Below are 14,184 nucleotides of genomic sequence, written 5' to 3'. Positions count from 1 at the left end.
AATAAATGCTTTAAATTAAACATTAACATAAATAATCCAAAGTCCAGAATAAGTCCAAAGATTTTAAATAGTTACCTATAACACTTGCTAAAACTTTACACAAGGGAACACTTTACCAAACATACAACGCACATAAAATAACTGTATTTGTGCCTCCGATACATGAAGCAGTACTAGCGTACACAGTTGTCATAAACATTGCCTTGTGCTGCAATAAGTGAAGGCCTAACTGTGGTGACATTATATAGTATTCTCTAAATATAACCTGGCGAACGGGGGGCGATGGGGTTTTCGGTGCCTCAGTGAACCAAAGTTATATATTTAATTCAATTACATCTAATTTATTAATCAAACTTTTGTTTTCAGTATTTTGAGAGATATTGAGTGGTTCTCAATAACTTTTGTGATATTAAATACGGTGACAGGTTTGCATTTCTGCACTTATTGATGACCATGAAAGATTACGCAGATTTTTTTATTTTACCATTTAACTTCCATGTGCAAGTAAGTGTATAATTAAATACAAACTATGCCACCCTTAGTTTAATGGACACCTACAGTACAAACGGCTATTTTACAAGACATGTTTTGTGAACACTTTCGCTGTCTGTTGGTGCTCTAGATTTGACGCTTTCAAACCGCTAAATAATATTTTTGGCACAAACATGCATTCATAATGGTATGATCCATTATAAGGGGGGTCAAATGTATGTTTACGTTATCTATTATTTTGATTAGTGTTATTATTTAAGATACAAATCACAGCAAACTATTTTATAACTGTTGAAGGGCAGACCCCCCATACATCTTGTTTTGATGTTCTTCAGGGGGGATCAAGCATTAACTGGGGAGGGCAAACCCCCTCTGTAATTCGCACCCTGACTATAACTACAGTAACTATATTGAAACTATAGTGAAGGTCAGTGGTTTGCATGTGGTGTGTTTGTTTGTTTGTTTGTTTGTTTGTCTGTCTGATTGCTCTTCTTCTATTAGCCACTTGAGCGGTGCTGCTGATTGTACACTTGGTGGTGTCTGACCGCGAGCGAGAGACCGAGTTTGTCCAGCGGCTCTCATTAGCAGCATGAATGGCTTGAGCTTTAGCGCCTGTCTGCTGTTTCGTGGCTTCAGCTTTAATGCTACAGGCACAGATAATGACCTCCACACTGCACGTCCTGCTCCACACATGCACACTGATGCTGGAGGACTGGTTTTGTGTTTATGTTTGTGTGTGAGGAGTCGTCGTGTACTGTATTTGTGGCTTTCAGGAATAGATGGTGTTGAAACTGGCGAGACAGTAGCTTTTGTTAGGTTTGAGGGAAGCGCGCATATGTGTGGATTATTAAACTAGATTTTATGGCGATGTTGTAGAAAATTTCTTTAATGAGAAGTTATGATTGAAGTAATTGAGCAATTAAATAAGAGAAATAAATGAACAATCGATTTTAAATGAATGGCAAACATATTGTAAAACCTATACACACATGCTTTTATTAAAAAAACCAATGACAAAAAAATAAATGAATGAATTCTTCGATGATAAACGGGATAAATGCAAGGAAAACATTTTTAAAAAGAAAGAACATGCACACAAAACGATTACAAACATGCTTTCTGATACAAACAAACAAATTAATGCTATAAGCATGTGGTGAATGCAAAGAAAACATTTCAAATGAGAAAGTAAATGAAAAATATTTACAAAAAAACAATGAATGAATAAAAAAAAGGTAAATGTTTAAATAATTTTTGAAATGTCATTCGTTCTTCAATTTTTAAACATTTTCTTTGCCTTTACCACATGCTTAGCATTAATTTAAATTAATTTATTTCTTAATTAAAATGGGCGGCACAGTGGCTCAGTGGTTAGCACTGTTGCCTCACAGCAAGAAGGTCACTTCGAGTCCCAGCTGTTGGCATTTCTGTGTGGAGTTTGCATGTTCTCCCCCCAGGTTTCCTCCATGTGCTCTGGTTTCTCCCACAGTTCAAACACATGTGCTATAGATGAACTGAAAAAGCTAAATTGGCTGTTGTGTATGTGTGTGAATGAGTGTGTATGGGTGTTTCCTAGTGTTGGGTTGTGGCTGGAAGGGTATTCACTACGTAAAACATATGCTGGATAAGTTGGCGGTTCATTATGCTGTGGCGACCCCTGATTAATAAAGGGACTAAGGCGAAAAGAAAATATATGAATGAATGAAAATTTGCCATAGTGTATGAGTGTGTTAATGAGTGTGTATGGGTGTTTTCCAGTACTGGGTTACAGCTGGAAGGGCATCCGCTGTGTAAAACATGTACTGAATGAATAAAGAGACTAAGCCGAAGGAAAATTAATGAATTAACAAATTTGAATAATCAATCAATTAATTAATTAATTATCAATTTATAAATTCATGTTAAGCATGTGGTATATACAAAGAAAACATTTAAAAATGAAAGATCAAATTAAAAAAATTACAAAAACAAAATGAATGAATAAATAAATAAATAAATAAATAAATAAATAAATAAATAAATAAATAAATAAATAAATGAATGAATGAATGAATATATGAATGAATATATGAATGAATGAATGATAGAATTAATGAATGAATGATTGAATGAATGAATGAATGAAGGAAACAATGAGTGAAAAAAGGGAGTTAAAATTATGCTGAATGTGTAATTAAAAAACCACACATATGCATACATTTAAAAAAAATAATAAAGAAAGAAAGAAAAAGATTAGTGCTAAGAATGTAGTAATTGCAGGGAATATTTTTTAAATACAAATAAAGATATAAACAGATAAAAGAAAATATATACATAGCTCTTGTATAACGGGTTTACAAACACCATCCATAGACATAACGATATAAAATATAGTTTAATTTATTTATTTTTACCAAACTGCATATTCTATCCCATAACACTAATTCATCAAAACCTTCACAGAAAATGTTTGCTATTTTTAAATAAAACAAAATAAAGATTTTTAAACATGTTATGTATGTTTTTTGTAAGCCATTTAGTTTTACAAAGACATAGAAATTGCCTAATAAACCATGTCTACATTGTACTACCCATCTCATTATATGCATTTGTCATAAATCATGCATTCAAAAACACACAAATGCGCGCACACACACGCACGCACGCACGCACACACACACACACAGACGCACACACACACACACACACAAGCAGCAGCTCTTGCTCTCCCAGCTGAAAAAGCAATCGAAAATCAAGAATAGGTTACCAGACAACAACCTGTCAAGCTGTGCAAAGAATGCCAGTGGTGTAATTAGTCAGTGTGAGCCTATAGCAGAGCAGCTTCAGCACCACGGACAGCAGCCCATTGACTTCAGTTCATTAGAGACGTGAGGAGGCCCTGAGCAAACGCTTTACATCCGAGCCCCTGCCGCTTCACTATTCAGACCTTAATTCTTCAATACGCTCCTTTAAAGCTCCAATTTGCGAACTATTGCAGGCAGACAATGTGTTTGGATCGCAGCATCACAATTATGCAATTATGGACTGCGGATGTGACAATTTCCAATTTCAAATGTGTATGATGACTGTGATTATATGTGATTTTATCATTTCTATCATATAATAAAGATTTTTCTTTTTGTTGTTGGAATGGCAATAGCAGGCCATCTATAATTTTGCTCTTCATTTTATGGCATTGTTTATGATCATCGTTGGATTATTAGTAGTAAATTGCTATTTTTATGTCTTATTATGTAAAAAAAACACCCAATCTGTCCTATATAGAGAACATAAATGAGAAACTAGAAAAAATGTGTGGCCAAAAATAAATAGATATAAAACAAATATTAACTTTTCAAGAAGTTTTTGCTTATTTATTTCAAACATTTTAACAACACATTTTTTGGAAAAGTTTACTAGGAATAATTTCACATTTGTATTATTTTTACGATGTTATTAAATAAATAATATTAAACAATAAGAAGCATTTTCTCACAAAAATCGACGCATGATGGATTTTGAATCCAGCATTTAAATGAGTCTTAGATGAGTAGAATAAAATCAAACAAATAAATAAATGTCTCAAAAACAATATCAAAACAGTAACTCTTTACAATAAGGTTGTATTAGTTAATGTTAGGTAATGCATTTGCATAAAATTAACAAACAATGAAGAATACATTTATTACAGTATTTGTTCATGTTAACATTACGTCGCCTTGTAATTATAAGGTTCTATCTGCGTTCTAAATGATTTCGAGATATTGAGCTTCAAAGATTTTCCATTCCATATATCAAACAATATGTGTGTAACCGTTCTCTTTCATACATTAACATGATAGAGACCCTAAATGTACACTAAATGTAAATTATCAACGTTCTCATAAATTTGCTAATTGGGGTAAAACAAACAGGGCAAATGCAGATAGAACTTTCTAGCTCACTATACTTACAGTCAATGCGCAAGTAGTCATTGAGCAGCTGAAAGAGAGGAAAACTGTCCCAGCTGTCCGGTGGCTGGACTTCCAGAGCCGCGTCCATGTCCACAGCATACAGAGACAGAAACGTCTCCGCATGTTCAACCATCAGATCCGACCACCACGCAAACGCCTGCAGCCACACCACCAGACAAGAAGCAAGAAAACGAGACCCAGAAAACAGAAGAAATTAGAAAAACACTCATTTAATGCTCTTTCTTTTGTAGTGTACATACTGTAAGGGCATGACAGTCCACAGATTTGTTAAAAAAGATCATATTATGAGAGAAATCTCCCTGAACAGTTTTGCAATTGATGTAGAAGTTTCCAAAAGTTTCATTGTGATGTTTGTGTCTGTGGAAAGTCATGAGCTTATCTCATGCACTCCAGCTCTCATGCTTTTCTCTTTAATCTCTCCTCCTGACTCCATTTCAAAGACTTCCATATTGTCTTTACATTTTAAAGATGGAAAGTAAATGTACAGGAAGTGATGTCCTTGTAGCAGAAAAATTCCCTGCATGCAGCAGAAGCAGTGACCAGCAGCACGGTCTTTGGAGTTTGTATTATTTTTCTTATTAAATTATGTTTTTTTTGTTGTTGTTTTTTTAATTGTCATGTCTTTTTTGTAGCTGCTGATTCACTTGCACTGCTGTGTGTTGCATATCTGTTCTATGCATGTTAATGGAAGCTTGTTTCTGCCATGGAATAAAAAACGTATAAAAGGTTATTGTGAATTACTATATTTTTATCTCACAATTAAGCTTTTTTCAGAGCTGCAAGTATATTTCTCCCATTTATAACATTTTCTGTTTACATTTCAGAAATTTCACAATAAGGTCTCTCAATTATGAGTTCACATTTTGTAAATCCAACTTTTCCTCAGGCTTGCTTGTATTCTGATATAGCAACTTTATTATTAAATTTGTTTCATGCCAATGCAAGGTTCTAGGTGTTTTAGCAATTCTCATATTCTTGCAATTCAGAACAATTCATTTTTTTTTTATTTTGCTCAGAAATGCAATATATCTCTTTGGAATTACAATAATTTGAGAATCTCTTATTTTTCTGTATAAATTATATTAATAAGAAACATGTTGTACTTCTGAGTAAAAAGCCAGAACTGCAAGTTGTAAACAAAAGTTCCACAATTCAGATTTTTTAGACAGTATTGCAAGTTTGTGTTTCAATATCATATTTATTTCTTGCAATCTTGAAAAACAAACTCATAGTTGCAACATTAAAAACTTGCAATTCTGAACTAAAGACTCGATTCTGAATAAAACATCAGAACTGTTAAATGTAAACTCAAAATGATGAGATGTATTTTAGATTTGCAAGAAAAATGTCAGAATTATGAGCGTTTAAACTTAAAAGTTTGTATCCAACAACAATCAATTCTGAAAGAGATCTGGAAAAAAATAGATACAAATGTGCATTTACATGTGCAACAAAAAATGCTGCATGTTGTTATGAAGCGGACAGGAGACAGAGGTAAGGAAACGTTAGGGTGTTTATTAAATGACAACAAGGAGCACATGAAGGATAGCCAGGAGGATCAGGAATGATGTTGGGGTCTTTTCCTCCGTGGCTGGGTAACAGGAATACACGAGGATGGACAGCACACACCAGATACAGCTGACAGAGGATGACACAGACTTGGAAGGACTGGAAGACAGGACGATTCGGGAGGACCAGGAAGACTAGGAGGAATACAAAGAGAACAGGTAAGTAAATCGTTTGTTTTAGCTGAGGATGACTACGCTGAGTGGTCGCTCAGTTGTCCGCTTTCGTCGAGACGAGCCCGGACAATGAGCGACTGGAGTGCTGTGCTTTTATCTGGTGCTCGTGAATGTGATGCAGCTGTGTGCTCATTAGAAGTCAGGTGATGGTGATCTTCGTGAGTGGGGGTCGTGAGAGCCTGACCAATCCATGACAGTACCCCCCTCCCCAGGGCCCGCTCCTGAGGGCCGACACCTCCGACGCCGTGGTGGTCTCCCTCTGCCTCTAGGCGCTGGGAACTCAGGGTGGCTCTCATGAAACTCCACCATGAGACTAGGATCGAGAATATCAGCTCTGGGAACCCATGTCCTTTCTTCGGGGCCGTACCCTTCCCAGTCCACCAGGTACTCCAACTGGCCACCACGACGTCGGGAACGCAAGATCTCCTTCACTGCGTAGACGGCTCCTTCTTCTAGGAGCAGTGGAGGAGGGGGTTCCTCTTCGTGGTCAGGCTCTGTGGAGGGAAGAACAGGATCGTGATAGGGTTTCAGGAGTGATACGTGGAATGTAGGGTGAATACGGTAGTGAGAGGGTAATTGTAGTTTGTAGGTGACGGGGTTAACCTGTTCCACGATGGTGAAGGGACCAACAAATCGGGGACTTAACTTGCGAGAGGGCAGTCGCATGCGTATGTCCCGGGTGGATAGCCACACCTTTTGTCCGGGTGTGTATCTGGGTTCTTCAGACCTTCTCCTATCGGCGGTTACCTTGCTTCGACGGACTGCCCTCTGCAGATGTTGATGAGCCTCGTCCCAGACTCTCTCGCTCTCCCGGAACCAGTGATCCACTGCGGGGACATCAGATGGTTCGCCATCCCAGGGAAAGAGCGGTGGTTGGAAGCCCAGGACGCACTGGAATGGCGTGAGTCCGGTGGAGGGTTGCCGCAGTGAATTTTGGGCATATTCTGCCCAGCCCAAATACTGGCTCCAGGAGTTCTGGTGACCACTGCAGAAGGTCCTCAGGAACCGTCCCACCTCCTGAATCTTCCTCTCTGTCTGCCCGTTGGTTTGGGGATGATATCCAGAAGAGAGGCTGACGGCCACACCTAGGAGCTTGAAGAAGGCTTTCCATAGACGTGAGATGAACTGTGGACCTCTGTCCGACACAATATCTTCTGGAATACCAAATGACCTGAAGACTTGATTAAAGATATTGTCGGCAGTTTCAAAGGCTGTGGGAAGACCTTTCAGAGGGATTAGTTTGACAAACTTTGAGAATCTATCTACTATGACTAGAATACAGGTATTACCTTCTGACGAAGGGAGGTCAGTGATAAAGTCCACTCCTAGGTGTGACCAGGGACGGTTCGGAATCGGCAAGGGATGGAGCTTTCCAGCGGGTAGATGACGTGGGCTCTTGGATTGGGCACAGTCCTTACAGCCCTGAACATATTGCCTCACATCCCTTGCCATGTTTGGCCACCAGAATCGTTGGGATACTAGCGAGAGAGTATTGTTGATCCCTGGATGTCCAGTGCCTAGCGAGGTATGTAAGGAGTGGATCAGATCTACCCGGTGTTCAGGTGGTATGAACTGCCGATGAGGAGGGCATCCCGGCGGAGCAGGGGCTTCCGGAGTGGCAACGACTGGAGGAGCGTTCCAGGTGATCGGACAAATGGAGATGTGTTCGGGAAGAATCTTCGTTGGGAGTTCTTCATGATCGTGATGCTCGTGTAAACGAGAGAGAGCGTCTGCTCTTAGATTCTTGGGTCCTGGACGATAGGAAATGGAGAAATCAAAACGTGAGAAGAAAAGTGACCATCTGGCTTGACGTGGACATAGTCTCTTGGCCTCTTTGATGTATTGGAGGTTTTGTGATCTGTGATCACCTGGAACGGATGTTTGGCTCCCTCCAACCAGTGACGCCACTCCTCCAAGGCTAGCTTGATTGCTAGAAGCTCCCTGTCTCCTATGCTGTAATTCTGCTCCGCCGGGCTCAACTTCCGAGAGAAATAGGCACAGGGATGCAGTCGGGGCGGTGTATCATGATGTTGAGATAATACTGCCCCGACGCCGGTGGTGGATGCGTCCACTTCCACCACGAAAGGAAGATTTGGGTCAGGATGAGTCAGGAGTGGGGCCCTTGTGAACTCCTTCTTAAGAAGGCGGAAGGCTGCGGCTGCTTCTTTGGTCCACTCCAGTCCTTTGGGTTTACCCTTGAGGAGATTAGTGAGAGGTGATGTAATCCTGCTGTAGTCCTTGATAAACCGTCTATAAAAGTTAGCAAACCCAAGAAACCTCTGGAGCTCCTTAATGGAAGTGGGTTCTGACCAGGATAGAACAGCCTCAATTTTCTTCCCATCCATACGTATACCGGTTTGGTCAATGATGTATCCCAAGAAATGAATCGACTTCTGGTGGAATGAGCATTTCTCCGCTTTGAGGTAGAGGTGATGTTCTCTCAATGTGTGTAGGACCTCCGCAACGTGTTGGCGATGTTCGGCCTCACTCCGGGAGTAAATGAGGATGTCATCTATGTACACTATTACACAGTGGTGAAGAAACTCCCGGAGGACTTCATGAATGAAGTTTTGGAATACGGAGGGGGCGTTGACCAGACCGTAAGGCATGACCTCATATTCATAGTGGCCAGTAGGGGTCACGAATGCTGTCTTCCATTGGTCCCCCTCACGTATTCTTATCAGATTATACGCGCTGCGGAGGTCCAATTTAGTGAAGACTTTAGCTTCTCGGAGCTGTTCCAAAGCGGCTGGTACCAGAGGAAGGGGATATCGGTATTTTACTGTACCGTTATTTAGGACCCTGTAGTCGATGCATGGACGCAGCCCTCCGTCCTTCTTGGCCACAAAGAAGAAGCTTGAGGCGGCTGGTGATTTTGAGTGACGTATGTACCCCTGACTCAGAGCTTCCCTTATATAATCTTCCATTGCCTGATTCTCTGGAAGCGAGAGCGGGTAGATCCTACCTCTTGGCAACTGGGCATCTGGAACTAGGTCGATCGCGCAGTCCCATGGCCGATGCGGCGGTAGCTGGGAAGCTCTCTTGGGGCAGAAGACATCATGAAAGGAGCTGTACTCCTTAGGAATGTGGATAGACTGCTTCTCAGGAGGGCTCTCGACCGATGTTGCAAACAAAGAAATGGGGTTCCGACCTTGAAGAGGGAGATTTGGAAAACAGGCAGGTGTACATCCAGATCCCCATTTCTTTATCTCTCCTGTGCCCCAAGAGATGATGGGATCGTGCTTCACCAGCCACGGGCGCCCTAGAATGATGTCCATATTTGCACCCTCCAGAACCAGAAATTGAATCCTCTCTTGATGTAACAACCCCACTTGAAGAAGGATGTCTTCGCATTGTCGATGGATACGGGTCGAAGATCGAGTGCACTGGGTTATCGGTTGTATCTGGTATATATGCGAGGACGCCTCAGTACGGAGGTGGAGTTGACGACAGAGGGATTGGGAGATGAAGTTCCCTGCTGACCCGGAGTCGATGAGGGCTGTGACAAGGAGAGAAATAGAGGCAGTAGTTATTTGTACGGTGGTAGTAAGTGGTTTACATTGTTCAATATTCGTACTGAATACACTCACTGAAGTCCGAATGGGACGAAGGGGACACTCCATACGGGTGTGTCCACTGACACCGCAGTATAGACACAGACCCCGGGTCAGCCTCCTCTGTCGTTCCGCTGATGTCAGTCTTCCAGACTCTATTATCATGGGTTCTGGTTCTGGAGAGGCTGTTGACTCAGGCGATTGGAGGAGTGCAGACGAGGGGGTGATGGTGTCCTGTTGATAGGAACGGAGACGATCGGAACATCGGAGAGAATGTTGGATGAATCTCTCCAGACCCATTGTATCATCTAATGTGGCCAGTTGGATTCGGAGAGTGGGTTCCAAGCCGAGCCGGTACGTGGTCAACAACGATCTCTCATTCCATCCACTTGCAGCTGCTAGAGTGCGAAACCGGAGAGCATATTCCTGTGTAGATAGAGTACCTTGCTTTAGATGATACAGCTGCTCTCCAGCGGCTACTTCCCCATCAGAACGTCCAAACACCTCTTTGAAATACTCCGTGAAGGTAGTGATGGAATTCATGACCGGCCCGGCTTGGTTCCAGATCGTCTCAGCCCATTTAAGTGCAGGTCCAGAGAGTAGAGATACGATGTAGGCGATCTTCGACTTATCTGTGGGATATAGAGAAGGTTGCATTTCGAATATGAGGGAACATTGTAACAGAAAACCATTGCACTCCCCCGCTCCGCCTGAGTAGGGCGCTGGTCGGGCCATGGGACTGGAAGGAAGGGCCGAAGAAGAAACTGTGGAGGCGGAAGTGCTCGGTGCTGGTGGTGCGTTGGAAAGTGGAGCTGGTGGCTGTAGAATCCGCTTCAACTGGTCCACCAGCTCTTGAAGGTGATCGGGGGTGCTCATGTTGTCGTCGTTATGGGTCCGGGCTTCTGTTATGAAGCGGACAGGAGACAGAGGTAAGGAAACGTTAGGGTGTTTATTAAATGACAACAAGGAGCACATGAAGGATAGCCAGGAGGATCAGGAATGATGTTGGGGTCTTTTCCTCCGTGGCTGGGTAACAGGAATACACGAGGATGGACAGCACACACCAGATACAGCTGACAGAGGATGACACAGACTTGGAAGGACTGGAAGACAGGACGATTCGGGAGGACCAGGAAGACTAGGAGGAATACAAAGAGAACAGGTAAGTAAATCGTTTGTTTTAGCTGAGGATGACTACGCTGAGTGGTCGCTCAGTTGTCCGCTTTCGTCGAGACGAGCCCGGACAATGAGCGACTGGAGTGCTGTGCTTTTATCTGGTGCTCGTGAATGTGATGCAGCTGTGTGCTCATTAGAAGTCAGGTGATGGTGATCTTCGTGAGTGGGGGTCGTGAGAGCCTGACCAATCCATGACACATGTCATCTCAAAATTGTGGGAAAATTTCTGAACTGTAAGATAAAGCAATTACTTTTTTTTGTATTTCTTCAATATGCTGTGACTGAAACAGGCTTCCATAATATTTTGCAAATTATAAACGCAGAACTGCAGATCTCCACAGAATAAAAAAAGCATTGCAATTTTATATTCCACAAATCTGCATTTTTTCTCTCTCCCACAATTTACACTTTCTCAGAATTATGAGTTTATTTTTTACAATAGTGATTTTTTTCGCAATTCTAAACCTTTTTTATTTCTCAGAATGGCCCAAAAATTCCAGAATTGTGAGATATAAAACATCAATTACCATTTATACTCTTTTATTCTGTGGCAGAAATAAGCTTCCATGTGGGTTAGTAAATGAGCAGTTATTGTAATGTAAAATATTGCTTCTTCTACTAAAAAGGCATGCTACTATCACTGACCACTCAAGCAATCTTTTCATCCTTTCAACACCGCTCTCAAAACTTTGAAAAGTGCTTTTTGATTACAGTTTAATATTGAAGGTTAGAGCTGTTAAGTGAAGCTAGCAGACCAAACCAAGCTGAAGGACACAAAACAGAGGAGAGTTTGGAGATTACTGGGGTTGTGCAAGGCTGAAAATGAGACCCAGTCCCAGTCCCATTTTCTTTTTTTTTTTTTTTTTTTTTTTTTTGAGGGGATCTGCTTCCACACATGAAGCACTGTCCCCTTTGTGCTTGTGGAGGAACACAAGCCACTTGCTCAACGCTCCATGGGGACGGCTGACCGGGAAGAGGATGGGTGTCCAGGCAGAAATGGAGAGGAAAAAAATTAGGAGGGAGAAGGTGGAAATCTCTCCATCCATGGTGCAGGGGCTGACATGCACATGGAGGAGGCTCTATAGTGTCTACATACCTCTTTACCCTGTCCAACGTTTCCCAGCCAACAAACAGGTAATGGAAAACAGTGAGAGTTACGTCAGATTTTCTTCGCTATGGTTTTATACGAGTACCTCATTATCATAAATGCTTCACCATTAAAGTGATTTAAAGGAACACTCCACTTAAAAAAATAAAAATGAAATAAATTAATTAAAAACTATTGTATAACTCCCCTAGAGTTAAACAGTTGAGTTTTGTCATTTTTGAATCCGTTCAGCTGATCTTTGTGTCTGGCAGGATCACTTTTAGCTCAGCTTAGCATAGTTAATTAAATCAGATTAGACCATTAGCATTTCACTTAAAAATGATCAAAGAGTTTTGATAATATTTCTATTTAAAGCCTGACTGTTTTGTAGTTACATATTGCAAATGAAAGGTTGCTATTTTCTAGGCCAATATGGCTAGAAACGATACTTTTATTCCCACATAATAATCAAGGAATCAGAAATACTGCGTCTACTGCAGCCATCGTACAGTAGCAAACTTCCTTAATTATTACTTTTCAATTTCCACTGGTCTTACAATAGTACACTGTATAGTTCATAATTTTCGAGGGAGATGCTAATGGTCTAATCAGATTCAATTAACTATGCTAAGCTAAGCTAAAAGTGATCCCGTGAGACCTGGAGATCAACGTAAGGGATTCAAAACTGGTAACACTCAACTAGCTAACTCCAGGGAACTTGGAAAAATAAATTAATTATTTTATTTTATTTTTTTAAGTGGAGGATTCCTTTAAAAATGCAATTGAAAAACAATTTCAAAGCAAAAAATTTACACAAAAATGTGAACTTAATTCTTATGCTTGAGACCATTTGCTAGCTTTGTTGTAGTGTTTATTATTTTTGGAATATTTAGTGTGCAGGTGGCACATGCATATATCTGCTGAACATGCAAATTCAGTGGCATGATAAATGGCTGGATTGTGTCAAATACTGTAAATGATCCCATGCATTTTAGTGGAATAAAATGGTTTTATGCACATAAAGGAATAGCTCACACAAAAAAATGAATAATTACTTTGCAAATCATGTTTTTACACATGTCAGTTTACCATTTTACACTGACATTGTAAATGTATATTATATATTTTTGTTCATAAAATTAGAGTCAGTGTGGTACCAATACGTACTTTATATCAACAACAACCAAAAAAAAAAAAAAAAACAACAACAACAAACACATAAACTTATATTTTAGTGAGTTTTGGGTGAGTTATCTCTTTAGTAGTTTAGTGAGTCTGTTACCAAAAGTGTTAATGGCAAAACAAAAATGAAAATAAAAAGAAAAGAAAGATGACAAAACTAAAATCTAATCAAAGAAAAAGTAAATGAAAACAAACAAAACAAAAGTAAAAACTAAATCAAACGAACCAAAGTAAAAAAATCTAACTAAAACAACTAAACTGAAAACAACAATAACAAAATAGAACAATATAATTGAAACTAAAAGCTTGATAATTTTTTTATTAAAGCAAAACAATGGAAAAAACAAAAATCAAAACAAACTAAACAAAGATTTAAAAAATGAAAGAGAGAGTAAAAGTACTACAGCTGTTTAATTAATTTATTTGTTTATACATTTTTTTGGACATTGGACCATAATAATATAATCATTATTTTGTTATTATGCATCTTTCAAAATGAAACAATGTTAGGATAGTAAACTTGAAATGAATATGACTGTATTTTATACATAAAAACAACTGTAGTAACTTTGTCCATTGACTCTGATGCCCTCAAACTTCAGTGTACTCAGTCAATGTGACAGTCATTTCAGTTCAGTTAATTCGACAGAGAAAAGACTCTATCTATACATCTACAAGAACTGCATCTATCTATAAATCTATCTGCAATTCTGAATTAACTGAAATGAAATCTACAACCCACTCTGCCGGTGCCTGAACCCTGATTTGCCCATGTAATGCCTTTTCCAAGGCAGGCCAGATCATGAGGCTGGCATGCAAGCGCAGGGTACGGCACAGATGACAGCAAAAAAGAAAGAAAGTAAAATCAAATAAAAAATACTGTACCGCCTGACCTCCCGTACTTGAACGTGTAGCCTGCGGAACATGATTTAAAAACACAAAAACACAAATATATTCTGCTGTTTGTAAAAGAATGACGGCTACTCTAATAGGGATTG

The 14,184-nt window shown here is 40.0% G+C and overlaps 1 protein-coding gene across 1 annotated transcript in view; it reads right to left on the bottom strand.

The window, feature by feature from the left end:
• The window catches only part of cadpsa (Ca2+-dependent activator protein for secretion a), a 267,285-nt gene that overhangs the window by 50,373 nt on the left and 202,728 nt on the right, over positions 1-14,184 (bottom strand). The window contains 1 exon segment of the mRNA XM_056467741.1: positions 4,425-4,581. Coding sequence (XP_056323716.1) covers positions 4,425-4,581 — 157 coding nt within the window.

The sequence above is a fragment of the Danio aesculapii genome, chromosome 11 (genome assembly GCF_903798145.1).
Source record: "Danio aesculapii chromosome 11, fDanAes4.1, whole genome shotgun sequence".
NCBI lineage: Eukaryota > Metazoa > Chordata > Actinopteri > Cypriniformes > Danionidae > Danio > Danio aesculapii.
This window is presented reverse-complemented; position numbering and strand designations above follow the sequence as displayed.